A 22,770-nucleotide genomic window follows, 5' to 3' on the forward strand; every position below is an offset into this window, starting at 1 on the left:
CTCCAGCCTAATGACAGGGTAGTGTTTATAATCTCAGCCCATGCCCCCCTAGCAAAGTTGTGATAGTGAGAAAAAGAGTGCATTCAGACAGCAGCTGCAGGACCCACTACATAAAAAGCAGGACAACATGAAGTGGTGTTGATTAGTGGTGACTGAATGTACATATCAGGACAAACAGAACAGGATAAGACGACAGCCTAGGTCCACATGGGTGAGACAATAGGAATAATGAGGGGAGGCAATTCTAGACTTCTGTCTGGCAAATGGCTTGATAGTAGCCAATACACAGCTCAAGAGAGAGTAACAAGGGCATATGCAAGAGTGGCCAACATACAACTCATGCAGACTTCCTCCTGCAAAGTCATCCCCAGTGAAACAGTTGTCCCACAGCATAAACCATTGATTGTGGCAATCAGCTGCAAGCAGTGATTAGAGACAGCTCCAAGATCAACAGACACCAGGCTTGAGGCCTGGAAGCTGACTGGAGAGAAAGCACAGCAGTTCAAGGAATTACTCAGGGCTCTAGCATCTTAAGAAGAGGAAACAGATGGCGCTGAAGAAGAATGCCCACTCCTCAAAACAGCATATGTGAGGACTACAGAACAGATACGCAGCCTTATGGAAATAAGGTTTACAAGGAAAGCTGGTGGTGGAATGCAGAAGTCCAAGAATTCATCAAAAAGAAAGGAGTGCAAGAAAAAGTGGGAGCTAAAAAACAGATCAAGCTAGGAAGGAATTATGGCTGGCTAACAAACAGCCTAAGTAAAGAGAGTTACAGTAGAACAGATTACAGTGGCTCAAGCACATATGCAGAAAAGCAGAAAATCTGGTGAACAAGATTTGGGACAGACAGGAAGAAAGCACATCAAAATGAGGGTGTCCAGCAAAGAGGTGGATGGATTGTGTGAGAGAAGACCACGGACAGTCAGGCATGAGTGTCGGAGAAAGTAGGAGTGTGGCACTGAAGAGAAACAGAGATGGCGACAGTTGACAACACCCCAAACCCATGCAGAAAATGGGAAAAAGGGGGTTGATGATGATGACGATTCTTAGGGGCTAGAGGTTAAGAATCAGGAGGTTGACAAGCCGCTGTAAAAGTATGTTCAACAGGGCATCTAAGACTGAAGGGACTGCAGAAGGTCTGGGTGAGTTCATATGTACAATTTCATAGCACTTCTTTTGTAATGCTGATACTTTGGATCAAACCCACTTAACTCATTCCCTCATGTACAATTCTTTTTAGTGTGTACTTTTAACACCCTGTGGATGTGGTTTTAAGCCTTTAAGGTGATACATTCTTTTTTCGTATCTCTGGAATCATAATTTTTTTTTTTAATAGTTCAACCAAATATTCATATCTCTGTAACCATAAGTGTTACTAGAAAATGTTAAATGGCAAACTATTCAAGATAAATTAAGCTTTACATTGGTGGATTTCATCAAGTCTGCTGCTTTAAGACAGTGAATATTAATTGTGTAATGTTGTACAAACAGCTCAAGATCTCAGTAACCATTCAAGCAAGACGCATACTACCAGCAGGATTTTCTTCATACAGTGGTGAGCTTTCAAATGAGGCTATACAGTTTTTCCTGTTACCTGCATGCTGAGATATTTAGAAAAATATGAAAATTATTACAATGCAAACAACCAGTACAAAGACGACATTCAATATCTCTTTAGCTGCGTTAGACATCAAATATCAATAGAATTGTGTTTGGAATCAGGTATGCTTTCAGATTAAATCTTCTGATACCTTGTACGTAACATTTTTTTTGAATTATTAATGCAAGTATGGCAAGGTTTTGGAATTAACGCAAATAATGAACAAGTAATATTTGATGCCCAGAAGCATCAGTAGGAGGTATCCGCAGAAATGTCAGGAGGTGGACTCAAGTATTTCATCATATGAACCACTGTAACCAAGGGATAATTCCCCAAAAGTAGAGTCAGGGACAAAGAATCCTCTTTATTAGACCCCAAGGCTAAAGGAGAGTGCATTTGTGAGGAATAGGTAGTCCACTCCTAATCAGAAGAATCAGAATCCCTTATTCTCTTAGATAGGGTGGATGACCAGGGAACAGCAACAGGGACAGACTATCCATGTGGGGGTTTTCAAAGCTATAAGAGCATTAAACAGCTCTTGAGTAAAGTCCTGACATCCTTTCTGAGGATCCTTAGCTACAGAACCCACATTTGGTTTTCCATTTCTTTTAAAAAGGAACATCTGCCTTGACAAATCTAGGAGATTCAGAAATGAGGGTTCCAGGCACCTCTTCCCTAATTAAAATTTGGGGAAACCCCTAGTCCCTTCAGATATAATCAGCTGTGGTTCCTCCTCTACATCTGTACCAGATGTATGCTCAGCCTCAGTGGATGTGTGGCTATGCAACTCTGTGCTGGCCTCCAACTGGATCGTGTCAGAGGCAACTGGCATCAGTACTGGCCGGTCCTCTGGTTCTTCATCCAACCAGAGACACATCTGGTGGAGGCTGGACAGCAACAGATTCAGTATGTGCTCCTTTAGCTTTTTTCATAAGTGGTAGCTGAACTTTACAATGGATACAGTTGGCCACGGTACCAGAGGTCAATAATCTCAAAAGTTTGTCTTCCCTTTCCATTTGTCTGGAAACAAACTGTTACAGAGTGCCTTTGAGACAAATACCTGAGACATACCACACTGAGTATGGTTGCATTTAACACCAAAACAAGAGACACTCTTTTTGTGTCAGCCTTTATGGGGAATCTGCCTCCCACACTCACATTTCCCCTTCCTGGATGACATGAACATAAACTACAAGGAGAAAAAAGAAAGGAAGGAACCTCAACAGGGTACTTATCTGCATCAGGCTTGGTAGAAGAATCAGCTTGGTGAATGTCACAAACAACAAATTCAGAAGTAGCATTCAGACTGGAGGCAAAGAAGTTCCAAGGAGTAGGTGTCCGTACATCACACATGTACCTTATGCTTTGTGAGTAGGACACAAGTCTGACCTATGACGCTGGAAAGGTATAAATGCTGGCTGGATATCAGGCTATCCTCAGCAGAATATCCCAAGTATAAGTACACTGCAACAGTGACAAGGAAGGACATTATCAGGAGTTACCACGAAACAAAACACTGGAATTCCGACAAGACATCCCTGATACATTCAAATGCGCCCCTCCCCCAAGTCTTTGCAAGTTAGTAGCATGAGACACAATTGTTTGAAAAAGCAAGTGCACAAACTCCCACTAGCCCAATCTCTTATTTCTATGTACCCCTCTCAACACGCAACTCATAAAAATGTTTCCAACGAGAATCCTTGCTCCCTTACTCTGAAGATCCACTCCCCACCATTACACTAATACTTTTGATTGCTCCCTAAACCTAAAACTCGAACCCTTCCTAAACATAAATTTTCCAATTGTTCCCTAACCCTAAAACTTCCCCCACTCTCTCTAACCCTAAAACTTTTTTCCCCTCACCATGGCAGTCGCATTTAACTCACTCAAACTCAAATAATATGTTCAGATAAGGTGTGACAGCTGCTTGTTTGAACTCGTATTAGAATATCAGCACGAGCAGCAGCCTACAAAAGCAACACGATACTCAAATTCCTGGCTTTAATTAGGTGTTTTTTGTGTGTCTGAGACTCTAGCACTTATTGAGGATCTGTTTTACCCACTAATGAGTGGCAGAAATTCTTCTGTATGCCCCAATACACAGAACATACTTCAGTGCAACCAAAAGAACTACAACAGTGAGTATATGGTTTATAGGGCCCAGTGCAAGAAATGCCCAGCTTTCTATATTAAAAGAAACAAGAACAGCCTGAACTGCAGGGTAACAATCCTGTTCCAATTTAAGAATAAGGAATTCAAAGATCCACTAGCAAAGTACTCTACTGAACACAAAGAACACAGTTCTTTCACATTCCATGTGATTGACGAGATTAACTTCACCCAGCTAGATGGTGACTATAATGCCTATCTGGAAAAGAAGACTAAATGCCTATGCCTACCTAGGACTAGGCATATCCTTGTTCCATTAGAATCATCCTAACCCTAAGGAAGCTAAGCTACAGGATGTAACACTGACTTTGGTACCTAGAGATCCCCCTTCACCTTACTGGGGCTCAATGCAACCATGTTACTTTATGGTCAACAGATGCTTTTCTCCTCGACTCTTTTGCCTCCTCCTTTAGCTTTTTTGCATCCATTACCAAGATTGAAAACAACACAACCTCATCAAGCAAGAAAGGATGGCCCTGAAGCAGAATCATGCTCCTCCAAATGATGTGAAGTTGTTCCTCAAAAGAGCAGAAGTGCAGCTACCCTTCTCCCACCATCCAGGTGGCACTAGCTCCGGACTCCTGGATGAATTTCGAGACTGAGGTTCACCCAAAACAATGTAATATCATGGAATCTCTACACAACTGCTCATCAAAAATAAGATCATCTACCAATAGCCTCAAGGATTTGGCTGTTACTTAAACTTGATATCAGTGATCTTCAGTTTTCCAATATTACACTCCTTACATGCAGGGGACCCCAAACTTGGGTTGTCCACCCCCCACAACCCCATAAAAGTCAGCTGCACACTCACTAGGGATTGGTCTACTCCGTTCTGTTTCACCATTTTTCCTGTTAAGTGCTATAGCTTTGGTTTATAATTCTCAAGTTTCCTGATTGTTCTGACCTTTTCCTTTTTTTTTTACTGCTGACATTAATCCGACAGCAAGTTTGTACAGTACTTAATTACGGCACTACAGATGAATGTATTTTCATGACACAATGGTTTACTTAACTTTTCCTATTTGATCCTTTTTTGTACTAATTTATCAGATGTAAAGCATATTACACGTGTATAAGTAAAGGAAACTCAGATGCAGATTAATGATAACAGCCAGGAGCATCAGAGGGATAGCTTTTTTAACCTGTCCCTCCACATACCCAGCTAACCAATCCAGGGCATTTAGGCAAATCAGGATGTGCACAACACCCCAGAGCATTACTGTCCTGTTAATTCATGTAATTTGTCTGTTGCCCTAAGCAATCCTTTAACAGGAATGTGCATATCCATGTCTGCTTTGCCCCCTTCCCCTACTAAAGCCAAGATTCTCTACTGTAAAAAGAGAAATGTGATTCCATTTATAACCCAAAAAACAAATGAAGTAATTTTGACTAAATGCACTCACTGCTGGAAAGAACACAGAGAATGACTGCTAGCACAATAGATAATTTTTTTACCATAAAAATGACAAAATGTACTTTAGTATATTGAAAGTACTACACCCCAAGTCTTCATTTTAATACCACCAACACCATTCCTATGCCTAGGATCTAAAGAATCATAACAGTACACTTTACCACTGTAAACAAGCACCAAACAAAAGCTTTGAGCCAAAGTGGAAAATTAATAAGCATAAGCACACTTACCAACCCAATACAACTGGTGTAATTAGGCTCTACTGGCATCAGTCCTTTTCCACTACATTCATTAAGTACATATACATTTCACAGCCTCAAATAATTCAAACTTACTGCCAAAGATTCATCAAAAACTCTCATGAGCTTTCCAGTCAAAAATCTGAAGAGTCGAACTTTGCGATCAGACCCAATGGTGGCCATTTTCTTTCCATCTGGTGAAAAAGCAATGCTAGTTGGGTAGGCTTTAAATTTTGCAAATTCATATAGGTCTGTATCAGTTTTATACTCCCAGTCCACATTCTTGGGGAACTTGTATTCATGTGGTGGACCAGTCCAGTATTCAATCATACCACATTTATCTGCAGACACTACAACTTTGTAAGCAGGGTTTAGTCGAATCTGGCAGAGAGGGGATCTATGTAGCTTTTCAAAAACATGCAGTGGTATATTACTTCCTCGTCCATCATACACATATATCTTTCCTGTGGTCTTTGCAGAACATGCAACAGCAGAAATAGCATCACCTGGGGAATGGATCCACTCGCACTGTCCAGGATGGTAACTGGGAAAGGATGAAAAGAAAAGCAGTAAAAAAAAAAAAAAAAAAAAAAAAAAAAAAAGTTTACTTAGTAACATTTTCCAAAGGTTCACTTTTTTTTTGCATACAGTGGATACTGCACAGAACACACTATCAACACAAAAGGACTACCTGGATATCCAGCCTTTCCTATCCTTCCTCCGCCACCTATTCTTATAATCAAATAAAGATTGTTTTTTTACTGGCCTCCCTTCTGCATTATCTTACCCCCTAGATTACACAAATTTCAGTTGTGTACACTTACCATGAATGTAGATGTGTATTCACTGTTGCAGTCATCACATTTGGGTTATCCCTGCCAGGGTAGCCCGCGGCCAGCCCGAACACCAAAGACTTAGTATTACTGCGTCGGTTGCTGCCGCATCAGCACTGACATCAGGTTGTCAGTAGTATAAAGTAAGGCAGCCAATGCCATTATGTCAGTTTTTCTTGCCCTGTCAGGAGCCCCCAAGTGGGAGCCAGGTTCGGGTGGAAGAAAGTACAGTTGCGTACCTACCATAAATGTAGATGTTCGAGTGTATTCACTGTTGCAGTCATTACATTTGGGTTATCCTGCTGGCAGGCTACCCGCAGTCGGCCAGAATTCCAAAGTCTAGGTCCGGTGTCGGTTGTTGTCGCCTCTTCCCTGACGTCAGTGCGCCAGGGGTATAAAAGATGCAACTGACGCCATTTTCTTCAGTTTTTCTTGCCCCAGATGTCAGGTGCCCCCAAATAGGTAGGCTGAAAAAAATTATGCCAAAGAACAAGCATGTACTAAAATAAACATTTCCTTCATCTACAAACAAATACACCACACAGGTTGTATAGAAGTGAGAAGTACAGAAAAGTCCCAAAGAAAGACGGGGATGGTGGGTGGGTAACCTGGACTGCAACAGTGAATACACTCGAACATCTACATTTATGGTAGGTACACAACTGTACTATGTTCATCGTGTTTCACTGTTGCAGTCATTACACTTGGGTTGAATCCCAAAGCTGAGGTTGGGTGGCTGGGCCTAAATAGGATTAGGAGAGGCAACCGGCCCTGCAGAACTGCAGTGGCAAAGCCTGCTCTGGATTTAGAGTAGAGAGGTAAGTGGTAGTGCTTGGTGAAAGTGTGCACTGAACTCCAGGTTGCAGCCTCTAAAATGTCTTTCTTTGGTACTCCTCTAAGGAAGGCTGCTGAAGTGGCTGCTGCTCTGGTAGAATGTGGCCTAATGCCCTTAGGCACTGACTTGCCATGTTGTGAATAGCAGAAGTGAATGCAGTGTCCTATCCATTTTGAAACAGTCTGCTTCGAGATAGGTTTTCTTTGTGATCCTGCAGCATAAGCTACAAACAGTTGCTCAGTTTTTCTGAAAGCTTTTGTTTTGTCCAAGTAGAATCGTAGCTGTGTGTGTATGTCCAAAGCGTGCAGAAGTCTCTCCCCTTTATTCTGGGGATTTGGATAGAATGTTCGTAAATGAATGGTTTGGTTGAGAGCCACACTGGATACTACCTTTGGCATAAATGTTGGGTTTGTCCTTAGAGAGACCCTGTCCTGATGAAAAATGATGAAGGATTCCACTGCCATTAATGCCTGTAACTCTGAGACTCTTCTTGCTGAGGTTATTGCTAGGAGCAGAGCAGTCTTCCATGATAAGAATTTTATATCAGCTGTATTGGCTGGCTCAAAAGGAGGCAGTGTGAGTTTTTCTAAAACAAAATTGAGGTCCCAAGTAGGTGTTGGTGCTCTCCTTGGGGGTCTTATGTTTTTTGCCCCTCTGAGAAACTGTCTTAGAAGTGGATGAGAGAAAATAGGAGGTTCCGTACTGTAATGAGCTGAAATGGCAGACGCACGGATCTTAATTGATGAGAAGGATAGGCCTTTGTCCAGCATCTCAGTTAGGTATTGTAAAATCTGAGGTATATTTGGAACAAGTGGTTCGAGTCCTTGTGCCTGGTTCCAAGCACAGAATCTCTTCCATTTTTCTGCATAAGATTTCCTAGTGCTGGGCCTCCTGGCTTCTAAAATGACATCCAAAACAGCTTTAGAGAGAGGTGCGGTCTGAGTGGCTATATTATCTGCCATGCTGCCAGATTTAAGGTTCTGAGTTGACTGTGCAGAATCTGATTGTTTTGTTGAGTCAGAAGATGAGGAATTTGAGGTAAAGGTCAGGCTGGGCCTTGAGACAAGCTCTTTAGGATTGGTGGCCAGTCTGGGGCAATCAGGATCATTTTTGGCTTCTCTTGTCTGACTTTTAGAGTACCTTGGGAAGAAGAGGCAGTGGATGAAAAGCATAAACTGTCAGGGTTTTCCAGCTGAATGATAGGGCATCCACTTTCCATGCTTGTGAGTGATAAGTTCTTGTGCAGAATCTCCGTAGTTGGCAGTTGTGAGGGGAGGCAAAAAGATGCATGTCTGGGTGTCCCCATTTCCTTGTTATGCTGAAGACCTGTGGATTTAGTTTCCATTTGTGAGGATCCATGAGATTTCTGCTTAGTTCGTCTGCCAGTGTATTTTTCATTCCTGGCAGGAATTGTGCCTGCAGATGTACTTGATAGGTCAGTGCTGTGTTCCACAAATTCATGGCTTGCCTGCAGAGGGGGTAGGAATGTGTACCTCCTTGCTTATGTACCACATTACTATAGTTGTCCTGGATGTAGTAGATCCTTGAAGGCTGTCAGGGCATTCTGTACAGCTAGCATCTCTTTTTGATTGATGTGAAGATGCATTTGTTCCTTGGGCCACATGCCCTGAATACATTTTCCTGCCATGCGTGCCCCCCAGGCATAATCCGATGCATCTGTTATTGTCTGCCTGGCTGTGGGTAAGGTAAAATGCTGTCCCTTGTGGTGACAGGCCCGTGACACCATCGAACCTCCTGTTGCAGGCAGGGAATTAGAGTTATTATTGTTTCCAAGCTGTGGCAATGTTGAGTCCAAACACTTTTTAGGTACCATTGCAATTTCCTCATATGCAGTCTTGCATATGGTATTAGTGGAATGCAGGATGCCATGAAGCCCAGGGCCTGCAGACTTTTTCTTGCAGGGAGCTGGGTCTTTGTTGCCATCATTTGAAAGTAATGAGTCAGCTGCCTTTGCTTGTCTGGCGTGAGATAAGCCATCCAGGCAGTTGTATTTAAGCTTGCACCCAGGAATATTATCTCTTGAGAGGGCACTAGTTTTGATTTCTTTTACTTTACTGTGTACCCTAGGCAAATTAGTAATCTTTTTACAAATGCCAGATGCTTTAGTAGAATATCCTTGCTCTCTGCTTGAATAAGGCAGTCGTGCAAGTAGGGATATATTTGAATTCCTTTTTGTCTACAAAATGCTGGTGCCAGGCATTTTGTGAAGACTCTGGGCGCAGTAGATAAGCCAAAGGGCAGTGCAGAGAATTGATAATGCATTGAGCCAGCTATGAATCTGAGGTATCTTCTGCAAGATTGTCTGATTGGGACATGCAGGTATGCCTCCTTGAGTTCCAAAGTAACTAGCCAAGCCTTCTTGCCCAGCATGGGTAGAAGTTGCTGCAGTGTTAACATTGTGAATTTTGGAACATCCAGGAAGGTATTTAGGACTGACAGGTCCAGTATTGGTCTCCAGACTTTGTCCTTTCTGGGTACCAGGAAAAGTCTTGAGTAAAATCCTTGTCCCTGTTCTTGTTGTGGTACTCTTTGAATAGCTCTCATGTCTATGAGAGCAGAAATTTTGTTTTTGTGCCTCTGCCCGTTGATTTTGTGGCAGGTCCGGCATACCTTTTGATTTTGGAAGGATGTGAAAATGGAACCTGTAACCCTGAGAAACAATATTTAGTACCCATTTGTCCTGGGTGATCATGTGCTAATTTTGTGAGAAAAGTGCTAGCTTTCCCCCTAAGGGTGCTGCCAAAAGGTAAGAGCTTGACATTTGTAGGGGGAAGTCATTGAGACCGTTTCCTATAAAGTTGTGATTTGTCTTCTCCTCCTTTGGGGGCTGAAGCACCCCATTGTTTAGGTTTGTATGAGCCTTGAGGCTGAGATCTGCCTCTTGGACGTCTGTATCTGCCTCTTTGTGGCCTGTCCGACACCGGAAAGGACCAATTTTTTGTAGGCCAGTTTCTGTTAAACCTAGGTGGTTGTACCTGTAAGAAATCCTTTACTGTCTGCATTGATTTTGCTTTATCCTCCATTTTCTTTAACACCTCTTCTGCCTTAACACCAAAGTATCATGCTGTAGTGGAGCATCCAATAATTCTACTTTAACATGGTCAGGTAAACTTTGTTCTTTGAACCAAGCATGCCTTCGAATGACAGAGCCTGTAACTGTGGCTCTACAAGAAGCCTCTAATGAATCAAAACCACATTGCAGAGTATGGTTTCCCACTTGTTCAGCTGCATGCAATAAATCCTGCATTTCCTTATTGTCAGGACATTCTGAGTTGGTAACCATTTTCTGTTTTAACAAAGACATGAGGTACTGTTGATATTTAAGCATGTGAAACTGGCAGTTTAAAGCCCTTACAGCTAAAGTAGCAGAAGTATAAACTTTTCCCCCATCTATCCAGAGCTCTAGAATCCCTATCAGCGGGGACAGGATTTTTTGCAATGGAAGCCTTAACCCCTTTGGGACCCTAAGGAATTGTTTCTGGGTCAGCAGCAGGATTTTTATAAAGAAATTTATGAGAGTCAGGGACCCTGTAGTACCCGTCTGGCTTGACTGGGGCAGGGGGTAAAGAATCAGGAGACAGACTGGATTCAGAAAAAACATAATCAACAATATCAAGCACAGGGGCCTGTGCTGAGGCAGTAAAAAAGTCCCGGAGCCTTTTCTTGGATTCTGAATAATCCTGGCTCTCCCAATGGAAATGCTCCCTCATGGTGTGCAAGGTTTCCCCAAAAGAATAATCCTCAGGCGGAGAAGCTGAAGGTACAGATTCTTCTGCATCAGAGTCCTCATAGGGAGGGAGAGAATATCCCTGATCTGAAGAGGAATAAGAGGAAATAGAAACCTGGGCAGATGAGTCATAGTCATAGTCAGTGTCTTGCCTAGGCCTTTTATCAAGAGGGGGATGGGAGCCCCTGATCAAAGTAATTAGGTCCTCGACCATTTTAAGCATCCGTTTCTTTGGCATGGATGATTGTCCAGGAGAATGCTGTACTTGTTTCCTTGTCTTTAATGGTGTTTTTGACTTTGCCTTGGCTGCTGTAGTGGACTTAATAGTAAGTTGTGAAGGTCTGAAAACACCCTCAGAAGCCGATGCCTGCTCAGCGGCTCCAGACCCATCTGAGGGAATAGTTACCGCAGGCCAAATACCTTGAGTTTCCAGAGGCCTAGGTGTCTCCACGTGGGAGTCGGGTACGGCCTGTGGCTCTGAGGTAGCGGGTGTCAGGGGCTGCAAAAGCACCTCACTGAGAACCGGCGACTGGCCTAGAAGAGGCTTCGTCGTCGGTTTTGGTCCTCGGATGCCTGTCTTTTTCCTTGTCTTTGCGTTATTTATGAATTCCGGTCATTGGTTGTTCCGATGGCATTATGTAGTTAAACCTTCGGCCAAAGTAATGTAAAGCAAAATCAAACTGACGTTAATAGTGCGTTTGTTGAATCTAGCACCGTCATGGTCAGGGCCTAGGCAAGGAATGCAGTAGGAATGAAAGTCCTTAGGAGGTATTTGCTTCCCACAAGAAATACAACTGTTAACTTTTACTGACATCGGTCTGGAGCAAGAAAAAGTTTCCTCAACGGGGTACTTAGCTTTATTGAAGACTTCAATTCTGAAATCCAACTTCGAAAATCTCAGGAGTCGGCCGACCGGCACTTGCGAACTGTTTTTGCTTCGGGCACCGCGCGTCAAGAAAGACTGAAGAAAATGGTGTCGGTTGCATCTTTTATACCCCTGGCGCACTAACGTCAGGGAAGAGGCGACAACAACCGACGCCGGACCTAGACTTTGGAATTCTGGCTGACTGCGGGTAGCCTGCCAGCAGGATAATCCAAGTGTAATGACCAACAGTGAAACACGATGAACATGCCCACCAGTAGAAAGTAAATATCAAAATGTCCCTTGTAGGAGAGAGAAGAAAGAAGAGGGGGATGGAGGGAGGGAATCCAGGACTGCAACAGTGAATACACTCGAACATCTACATTTAAGTTAAGTGTACACAACTGTACTATGTTCTTCGTGTTTCACTGTTGCTGTCATCACATTTGGGTTGGGAAAAGGGTGGAGGCAGTCAAGGAGACTAGGCGCTGGCTAGGATGCCCTGCAAGACTGCAAAGTCAAACCCTGCCCTGGATTTGGAGAAGATAGGCAGGTGGTAATGTTCGGTGAAATTGTGAACAGATGTCCAGTTGGCAGCCTCCAGGATGTCCCTGGTGGGGACTTCTATGAGGAAAGTTGCAGAGGTGGAGGCTACTCTGGTGGAATGAGTCCTGACCCCCTTAGGAGGAGGCTTTCCATGTTGCTTGTAACAGAAATGGATGCAGTATGCTATCCATTTGGAAACTGTTTGGAGATTGCTTTGCACTCTGCCCCTGCAGCAAAGCTAACCAACAATCGATTAGACTTTCTGAAGGATTTAGTTCTGTCTAGATAGAATCTGAGCTGTCTGTGCACATCTAGAGAGTGAAGGATCTTTTTCCCTTTGTTCTGTGGGTTAGGAAAAAAAGTGGGCAAATGAATGGATTGGTTGAGCGCCACACTGGACACCACTTTAGGCATGAAGGATGGGTTAGTCCTGAGGGAAATCCTGTCAGCATGGAAGATGATGAAGGGCTCCACAGCCATGACTGCTTGTAGCTCAGAGACCCTTCTGACTGAAGTGATGGCCAGAAGGAAAGCCATCTTCCAGGAGAGAAATGTTTAATTCTGCTGAAGATGCTGGTTTGAAGGGGGCAGGGTGAGCTTTTCCATCACAAAGTTAAGGTCCCAATCTGGGTAGGTGCGCTTCTGGGTGGCCTCAAGTTGCTAGCCCCTCTCAGGAATTGTTTGATCAGAGGGTGTGAAAAAAGGGGCTGCTCAGTGAGAAATCAGCAGAGATAGCAGATGCATGAATTTTAATAGAGGAAAAAGAGACACTACTGTGTAGTAGGTCAGCTAAGTAATCCAGGATGAGAGGGAAGGAGGGCTGTGCCATATCAGGCTCCCTTATCCTGAATCCAGGTACAGAACCTTTTCCATTTGTCAGCATAAGACTTTCTAGTGCTAGGGCGTCTGGCCTCATGTATAACATCTAGAACTGGTTTACTGAGGTTGGCAGATTGATCGGTGGTTAAGGAATAAGCCAAGCTGCCAAACTGAGGGTCTGTAATTGGGGATGCATGAATTCTCCTTCCCTCTGGGTCAAGAATGTTGGGGTCCGAGTGAGATGCCATGGTGGCAGTGGGGACAGGCTGCACAACAGTGGATACCAGTGCTAGCGAGGCCTGGAACAATAAGAATTTTCTTTGGTTTTTCCTCCTTTATTTTGAGCAGTACCCTGGGGGTGAGAGGTAGTGGACGAAAGGCATAGAAAGACAGACTGACCCAGGGGAAGGACAGGGCATCCACTTTCCAAGCCATGCAGTGATGCTCCCTGGTGCAGAACTTGCTGAGCTGTTGGTTGGTGTGGGAGGCAAAGAGGTCGACCTTCGGGGTGCCCCATTTCTGAGTTATTAGGGTGAAGGTTCTTTTGTCTAGCTGGCACTCGTGTGGGTCCAGAAGACTTCTGCTCAAGTGGTCTGCCAGACAGTTTAGAGAACCTGGCAGGAATTGTGCTAACAGTTGGAGTTGCATGGCAGAGGCTGTGTGCCAAAGGGTCATAGCCAGTCTGCATAGAGGGTAGGAGCGAGTCCCTCCCTGCTTGTTGATATACCACATCACAGTGGTGTTGTCTGTTTTGATCAGGAGAGCCCCTGGGGAGATAAGGGGCTTGAAAGCTGTCAATGCATGCTGGACAGCTAACATCTCTTTTTGGTTGCTGTGCAGATGGATTTGCTGTGGGCTCCACTGGCCCTGTATGCACCTGCTGTCCAGGTGTGCACCCCAGGCATAGTATGATGCATCTGTGGTGGGGGTCTGGGCAGCGGGGGTTGGTGAGAAAGGTAGTTCCTTGTTGTGGGAGCCTGCTGCCGCCCACCAAAGAAAATCTTTTCGAAGGCAAGGTTATCATGGGCATAAGAATTTGCAGGTCTTGAGAGTGTTGACACCAAAGGCTTTTTAGGTACCATTGATGTTTCTTCATATGCAGTCTGGCATATGGAATGAGTAGAATGCAAGATGCCATGAACCCCAGAGCTTGCAGTATTTTCCTTGCAGATAAGCGGGGTCTGGTGGCTAGTTGAGAGAAGTAGGCTGTCAGGTAAGTTTGCTTCTCTGGTGTATGGAATGCCATCTGGGATGCTATGTCCAGGCTTGCTCCCAGGAATATAATCCTTTGGGTGGGTACTTGTTTGGATTTCTTTTCGTTGATTGTGTACCCAAGGGAGGTCAGTAGGGACTTTACAAAGGCCAGGTGCTTGAGCAACTTTTCCTGACTGCCTGAATTAGGCAGTCGTTTAAGTATGGGTAAATCTGGATATTCCTTTGTCTGTAAAAGGCAATGGCCAGAGCCAGACATTTTGTGAAAACTCTGGCAGCAGTAGACAAGTCAAAGGGAAGTGCAGAGAACTGAAAGTGCAGAGATCCTGCCCTTAAACGTAGATATTTCCTGCATGATTCCCTGATATGAATGTGGAGGTAGGCCTCTTTTAGGTCTAGGGTGGCTAACCAAGCATCCTTGGACAGCATAGGTATAAGTTGCTGGAGGGTAAGCATTTTAAATTTTGGTATCACCAGGAAGGTGTTTAGAATGGATAGATCGAGGATGGAGCGCCAGGTGCCCTATTTTCTGAGTACCAGAAAAAGTCTCGAGTAGAAACCCTGGCCTTTCTGTTCTGCGGGAACATGCTCTATTGCCCTCATAGAGAGCAGCGAAAGGACTTGCTTTTCCGCCTCTGCCCACTGGTTTGAAGGTAGATCTGGGAACCCTTTTGGAGTTGGGGGGGTGTGGAAAGAAAATTTGTATCCCTGGGACACTATGTTTAGGACCTAGCGGTCACTCGTAATGGTGGCCCAGGTGCTTGCGTGAAAGGAGAGTTTTCCTCCTAGGGGTAAGTGAAGGTGGGTAGAGGGAGGGGGTGGGGGAGGAGAATCATTGTGAGTTCTTACCATGAGGGGGTGGTGTAAAACTCCCTGTTTCTGAAGTGGAGGAATTCCACAGTTTTGATCTCTGCATTCCCTGTGGCTGCTGTCTGGGGGGGGGGGGGGTCTGCTTCCACGGGGTCTGGGCTGAACTGACCTGGTGGGAGCAGGAACGGACCAGTGCTTGGGGGGCAATGCCTGCTGAATCTGGGTGGCTGGACCTATAAGAAATCCTTAACTGTCTGCATAGATTTAGCTTTTTCTTCCATCTTTTAAGACCTCCTCTGCCTTAGTGCCAAGTAAGTTGTCTTTGTGCAAGGGTGCATCCAACAATTTAGATTTAACATGGTCTGGCAAGGGCTGTTCCTTAAGCCATGCATGCCTTCTAAGGACAGAACCAGTGACTGCTGCCCTGCAAGAAGCTTCTAGGGCGTCAAAACCAAAGTGCAAGGTGTGTTTAGTTACTTGACTTGCAGAGTGCATTAACTCTTGTAACTCTTTAGATTCTGCACAAGCAAGAAAGAAAGACACTTTTTGTTTGACGAGTTCCAGGGTATGTTGCTGAAATTTTAGCAAATGGAACTGGCAATTTAGTGCTCTGATAGCAAGAGTAGCAGAGGAGTATACTTTTTTACCCCATCTATCTAGTGCTCGGGAATCCCTATCTGAGGGGGTGGGATTCTTAGCAGAGATTGCTTTAATTCCTTTAGGCCCTTGAGAAATTACCTCAGGGTCAGCAGTAGGGACTCTGTTATTCCGGTCAGGTTTTCGGAATGCAGGAGGGAGTGTGTCAGGAGTCAAACTGGATTCCAGAAAACATCGTCCACAACCATCCAGGACTGGGGGAATGGCCAGGGGTCTGTGCTGTGGAAGATCTAAGAAATCCCAGAGTCTCTTTTTAGGCTGAGGGTAGTCCTGACATTCCCATTGGAAATGCTCCTTCAAGGTATGAAGGGTTTCCCCAAAGGAAAAATCCTGGGGGGAGAGGATGAAGGAATGGAGTCCTCTGCATCAGAATCTTCATAAGCAGAGCAGGGTTGCATGTTTTCATATTCAGATGCATCAGAGTCATCAGACGCCTATTTAGACAAAACTACTGGTGACAGATCTCTTTCTTTTTGAAGGGGTAGCTTGGCTTCCCTTGATCAACACAATAAGGTCTTCCGCCATTTTAAGCATTTAAGACTGAGGGAAGAGAGCAGGTGCCTGAGTTTGGGTCGGTTTCATAGGTGTGGTTAGTACCCTGGGGCTTAGAAACTTGGTTGTTTTTGAAAGAATGGTAGACGCGAAAGAAGTCAGCTGTCGAGAATCGGTAGTGCGAAGTACTTCCTTGGAAGCCGGTGCCTGCTCAGCGGCTCCAGTCCCATCCAAGGGAGAGACAACCGCAGGATCCTTAGTTGAAGAAGAGTTTTGCGGCATACTGGACTCCGAAAGGGTCTCGGTAGCGGCCTGCGAATTCAAAGAAGCAGGCATCAGGGGCTGCAAAAGCACCTCACTGAGGACTGGAGAACTGACGACTAGCTTAATGGAAGCATAGTCGGTAGGTCTGAACCTGTGCGGTTTGTCTCTGTCTTTATCCTTATGTTTTTTCAGAAGATCTACTGTCGGATGGCATACTGAAGCCATATCTTTTAGTTATGTACTTACCATAACTTCAGATGTATGGGATCCATCTCGCCTACATTCATGACTGATGGGTTCGGAGCCGATCCATCGGCTCCGACTCGGCCAACTAGTATACTAGAACGAAGTCTCTTATTGGCTGGGCTACCCTCTATCCCAGGATGCACCACACCTGCTTCCCCAGATCTTGTTTGTTCGCTTTCATAGTTACAGAAAAAACTAGCAGTTACTCTAACCAACTAAAGTTTTTCAAGAAAAGATCTCCAAATGGACCTACATTTCCTCTAAATCCGAATGGCAGGGGGAAGGAGGGTGGGTCGTATGAATGTAGGCGAGATGGATCCCATACATCCGAAGTTATGGTAAGTACATAACTAAAAGATGTAATGGGATCCTATCTCGCCTAAATTCATGACTGATGGGACAGCGTCCCTAGCACCTAAATCCCGGGTGGCTCATTGGAAAACACTCCTGAGAACTGTGGAACCAAAGGAAGCCCTGCCTCGAGAAACCACATCTCATTTGTAATGAGAAATGAAAGTGTGCGGAGAAGTCCAGGTTGCCGCAGCACAAATATCATCTATTGATAATTTGGAGTGAAATGCTACAGAAGTAGCCATTGCCCTGGTAGAATGAGCCCTGACTGGAAAGGGAAGCTGTTTGTCAGCCTGCGAATAAATGAAAGAGATGCAATCTTTAATCCATTTGGCTATGGAGGTTTTAGCCACTGGTTGACCCAACCTGTTTATTGCAAAGGACACAAACAGTTGATTTGATTTCCGCGTCTGAGTAGTCCTGTCCAAATAAAAACGCAGTTGTCTATGGACGTCCAACTGATGAAAGATATATTCTGCGTTATTGGAGAATTTGGGAAAAAATACAGGGAGCTCTAGGGACTGCTGAATGCAGAACGAAGATGCTACCTTTGGTAAAAAAGAGGGATTTAATTTAAGGGACACACTATCCTTGTGAAAAATCAAATAAGGAGGATTAGAACAAAGAGCCTGAAGCTCTGAAACCCGCTTGGCCTTAGTTATGGCCACTAAAAAGGCGGTTTTCCAGGACAGGAATTTCATATCACAGGTAGCTGCCGGTTCAAAGGGCCGGGCAGTTAAGGCAGCCAAGACCAAATTTAGGTCCCAAGGGGGGACAGGATGAGATATTGGGGGCCTAAGGAGCCACGCTCCTTTAAGGAAAGACTTGCAAAGCTTGTTTGCCATTAATGAAGGTTCAAAAGAAACATGAAAATTAGAGATGGCCGCTAGCTGAACCTTAATCGTGGAAACTGAGGAGCCCAACTGAAAAAGAGAGGCTAGGAAATTCAAGACCTCCGGTACTGGGGCGGTAAGAGGGTCTATACCTCGTCGTTGTGCCCAAAGGGCAAACCTTTTCCATTTGCTGGAATACAGTTTGATAGTGGAAGGTTTGTGAGAAGAAGACAAAATGTGGATAACCTCTGGAGAGAAGGAACTGTCCCTGACTAAGGATGGAAGTGGAGTAACCACGCAGCCAACCTCAAGGACCCGAGAGATGGGTGAGACTGTCCTGACTGATGAGTCAACAGGTCTGGCACCGGGTCCAGAAACCATGGACCTTCCACCGCATACCTCCGAAGGAAGGGGAACCAAACCTGACGAGGCCAGTGCGGGGCAATCAAAATCATGTCGCTCCCCAGGTAAATTGCCTTCTGTATCACCCTCGGCAGAAGGGGAACCGGAGGGAAGGCATAAAGGAGACCGGGGGGCCAAATGTGGGTTAGAGCGTCCCTGGGAATCTGTCCCTGAGAGGGGTCAGAGTGAAAACTCTCTGCACTGCATTGTGGGGGCTGGCAAACAAGTCGCAGCAAGGAGACCCCAGATGGCGAAGATTTTCGCAGCCACTCTTTGGTTGAGGGACCACTCGTGGGGTAACAGGATAGTCCTGCTTAGTCTGTCCGCAATCACATTGGATTTCCCTGGTATGTGCGTTGCCATTAGGAAGCGGTTGGTAGCTACCGCCCAGTGCCAAAGTCTCATGGCTTCTCTGCACAGTGGGTACGACCTGGTCCCACCTTGCTTGTTTATATACCAAACTACCGACATGTTGTCGGATAGGATAGCAATCAGACCTTGCGGGAGAGCGTGATGGAGAGCTTGTAGTACCAGTAGCACTGCTCTCATTTCCAGGATATTGATGTGCAAATGAGCTTCCTGGGGTTGCCATGTGCCTTGGACAGACCTGTCCAGATAATGACCCCCCCACCCTACCTGGGAGGCGTCCGTGGTCACAGTGGCAACGGGGGACTGAAGGATAAAAGGTCGCCCCTGGTCGAGATTGGATCGGAGGAGCCACCAACGCAGATCTCGACGGCAACTTTCCGTAATCATAACCAAATGGTTCAGGGGGAGTTGCTGATAGGACCATTGAACCGAAAGTAGCCATTGCAGCACTCACATGTGCAGTCTGGCTAAGGGGACTAGGAGAATAGTTGATGCCATGGAGCCCAATACCTGCAGAATCAGATTGACCGGAGCTCTTGATAGGGGGAGGCAGGACCGAACTTGGTTCTGCAAAACCTGAATCCTTGCTGTCGGTAAAAAGGCGCGCATCCTTTTTGTGTCTAAGTCTGCGCCTATAAAGGTAATACGCTGAGATGGCTGTAGCACAGATTTTTGCCAGTTGAAAGTGATTCCCAGGAAACGGCCCAAGCTGACTGTGGCCATGAGCGCCTGAATTAGTAGATGCTTGGAGGTGGCAGTAAGGAGCCAGTCGTCTAGGTATGGAAATACTTGGAATCCTAAACTTCTCAGGTGAGCAGTCACCACTGCCAGACACTTGGTGAACACCCTGGGGGCTGTGGTGAGACCAAAGGGCAGTGCTCGAAACTGGAAATGACCGTCTCCCAGGCGGAAGCGTAAATGACTCCTGGACTCTTGACTTATCAGGATGTGATAGCAAGCGTCCTTGAGATCTATGGAGCACATCCAGACGTCCTTCTCCAATAGTGGGAGAATGGACTGAAGAGTGATCATTCGGAATTTGGACTTTTTCACAAAGCGATTCAATGAACTGAGATCCAAAATGGGCCTGAAGTCCCCTGCCTTTTTTGGCACCAAAAATAGTCTTGAGTAAGTTCCTGATCCGATCTGATTGGCGGGGACAGGCTGGATGACTCCTTTTTGTAGCAGCTTTGAAATCTCTATTGCTGCTTGATCCCGCTGACTGGGTGGCACGTCTGGGATTTCCCTGAAGGGAAGGGGGGGCTTGATGAAGGGAATGACATAGCCTCCGGTAATGATCCGGAGCACCCACTGGTCGCTGGTAATAGCTTCCCAAGCTTGTGGGTGTTCCGCAAAACGACCCCCGACTGGTTCTGGAGCTGCACAGTCGGGCACCAACTCAGGGACGTTGAGCGTAGGAGGAACCACGAAAGGAATCATGGTCTCCAGAGTTACGGGGGCCTCTGCCACCTCTAGGGCGTCTTCCGAATTCCCCCTGCCTCTAGAGGGGGGATCACTGGGTGGAATAGGGAAAGACCTCCGAGTTTTTCTGAACCACATTTTCCCTCCTCTCTGGGCCTTGGGGTAAGGCCTAGAGGGAGCGGAAAAACGGGCCCCAACGGCAGTCAAGGTCTTGCCCTCCTGCTCCCACCGAGTCAGTGTGTCTTTCACCTTGGGTCCAAACAAAGAGGACCCATCAAAGGGGACGTCGGCGAAGGAAGACTTGAAGGCCTCCGCAAAGGAACACAAGCATAACCAGGCGTGTCTCCTAAGGGCCACGCCTGTTCCCGCTGCTCTACTCGCCCCCTCGGCCGCATACGAGATGAGCCTCATGGACGAGTTCACAATGGATGATAAGGTAGTCATCTGGGTGCCAACAGTGTGGGCTAATGCCTCAGGTAGATCACCTGTGAGGGACTCACCTAGCTCTTTGAGGAGGTCCCTTTGGAGCCTAGTAAAATGACAGGTAATTCAGCGACCGTAAGGTAAAGGCCGCTGAAGAAATGGTACACTTCCCGTACCTATCCATGCTCCTGGAATCCTTATTAGGAGGGTGGATAGACGTTGAAGCCTCTGCCACGTCCTGCTGTGTGGCGGATGCCACCACCATCGCATCTACCGGAACTCCTTTCGTTAAAAATTCCTTTTGAGGGGGAGCTGAAAGGAATTTGTTGGGTCTTGCAGGCACCGGTTCCACAGAATCAGGGTGCTCCCAAGCCCTTCGAGAAATTAAATCAAGTAATTCGTCGAAGGGCGGAGACACCCAGGAGGCGGAGGGCTGGGCCCCGAAGGCCTTGAGGAAGACTGACTCCTCAGCGGAAGGGGTTTTGGCCTGCCAATCTCCTCTCTGTCTCAGAATCTCAAGGATATCCGAGAAAGAGACATCATCCGAAGATGATTTTGGGGACCCCTCCGCATCATCGAGGTCAGTGTCAGATGTGACAGACTCATCTTGGGAGTCTACGTGCTTCCTCTTGCACAATTTCTTCTGTGGAGGCTCATCCGAAGCGGTTTCGGACGGACCCCCCGGGAGAAGGGAACCCCCCACGGGGGTATCCACAGGCCCTGGGGCCCCACTGTCATGGGACTGCAGTACACCAGAGGCACCAGTCTCCAGGTCTAGGGACGGTGAGATGGAAACCTGCTGAGCCGGCAAGGACATGGCCAGCGCGCTCCTCATGGCCTCAAAGGCAGGACCTCCAGACTCCATGGAGGTCACTGGCTGAGAGACCACGACGGCACTAGGAATCCCCGCAGCCGATGCCCCGAGGGGGAGACTAGGCACCGAGGCACCTAGTTCCAAAATGTTCCCCTCGGCCCCGGCTGAGGAAGTCCCGGTACCGAACCCCGAACCCGAGGACAGGGTAGGAACAATGGTCGGAACCGATAAACCTGGAAGGGGTCTCTGTTCCGACTGTACGGCTCCGCCTCGCTCCACCATCACAGACTCCAACGGCTCAGAGGAGGTTGGAGGAGGAAACGAAAGTTTCGAGGGGGGGATTGGCTCCGGGGCCGAATGGGCTGGAGCCGAGACCATTTTTGCAAAAACCGGAGACTGGAAAAGGTAGGGGACCGGCTCCGAAAGGGCTCCAACACTATTGGCGCCGACTCCGACACAGCATGTATAAGGATCGGCGCCGAAGGAGCTTTCGGAGCCGAGGGGGAAGAGTCTGAGCTGCACACCTCCACCGGCTCCGAGACCAATGGAACCGAGGGAGGTGATTCGCCTCTCGATGCTCCAACCTGCGGCTCCGAAACTAATGGAGCCGAGGAAAGAGGCATCGAGGCAGACCCTTCGACCCTCGGCTCCAAAGTCAGTGGAGCCGAGGAAGAAGAGGTCGACTTATGCTTCTTAGTAGTCGGCTCCGACGGACTGGTCGGAGCCGACGACCTTTTCTTTTTAGAAGCAGTAGCAGGAGATGAAGCCAAAGCTTTTTCAAAGGAGGGCTTAATAAGGCCCTTCAGGATCAATTTATTTTTACGTTCTTGAAGAACCCTAGCAGAAAAAGCATGACACACACTACATGTCTCTTGTAAATGCTTTGGCCCTAAACAATACACGCAAATAGCATGACTGTCGGTGATAGACATTTTATAACTGCACCTAGTGCACTTTTTAAACCCAGATTTCTGCTCTTTAGACATTTTAGTATGAATAACCCTATCCAATAATCTAATTTCACACAAGGAACAGAACTGACCAAACTGTTAGAGTGCGAGAAAAAAAGGGCGCGAGCCCTCTGAAGACAAGGTTTACCTCACGGACAACAACAACAGGGGAACACAACAACGGGCAAAAGCCCTCTAACTTAAACGGGCTTTGCCCGGAAAAGAAAAGGGAGAAAGGGACAACACACTCACTCCACTAAGAAGGGCAAAGGCCCTCTAACTTAAACGGGCCTAGCCCGAATACCAACAGATATAAAAAAACTGCCAAAAACACTCAACAATACACGAATAGCTGTTAAAACAGCTGTTGATTGAATTTATGAAGAAAACCCCAGGTCAAAAGACCAGAAAGTAATAAAAATACACTTAGCTCCAGCCAAGTCGAGACCACGTC

At 46.2% G+C, this 22,770-nt stretch overlaps 1 protein-coding gene across 1 annotated transcript in view; it reads right to left on the reverse strand.

Moving 5' to 3' along the window:
• Positions 1–22,770, reverse strand: part of PPWD1 (peptidylprolyl isomerase domain and WD repeat containing 1) — a 636,242-nt gene that overhangs the window by 319,060 nt on the left and 294,412 nt on the right. Inside the window, exon 5 of the mRNA XM_044063362.1 lies at positions 5,525–5,972. Coding sequence (XP_043919297.1) covers positions 5,525–5,972 — 448 coding nt within the window. The remainder of the gene's footprint in view (positions 1–5,524; positions 5,973–22,770) is intronic.

This window comes from Protopterus annectens, chromosome 2.part1 (assembly GCF_019279795.1).
Source record: "Protopterus annectens isolate FY-2018-M chromosome 2.part1, PAN1.0, whole genome shotgun sequence".
Classification (NCBI taxonomy): domain Eukaryota; kingdom Metazoa; phylum Chordata; order Ceratodontiformes; family Protopteridae; genus Protopterus; species Protopterus annectens.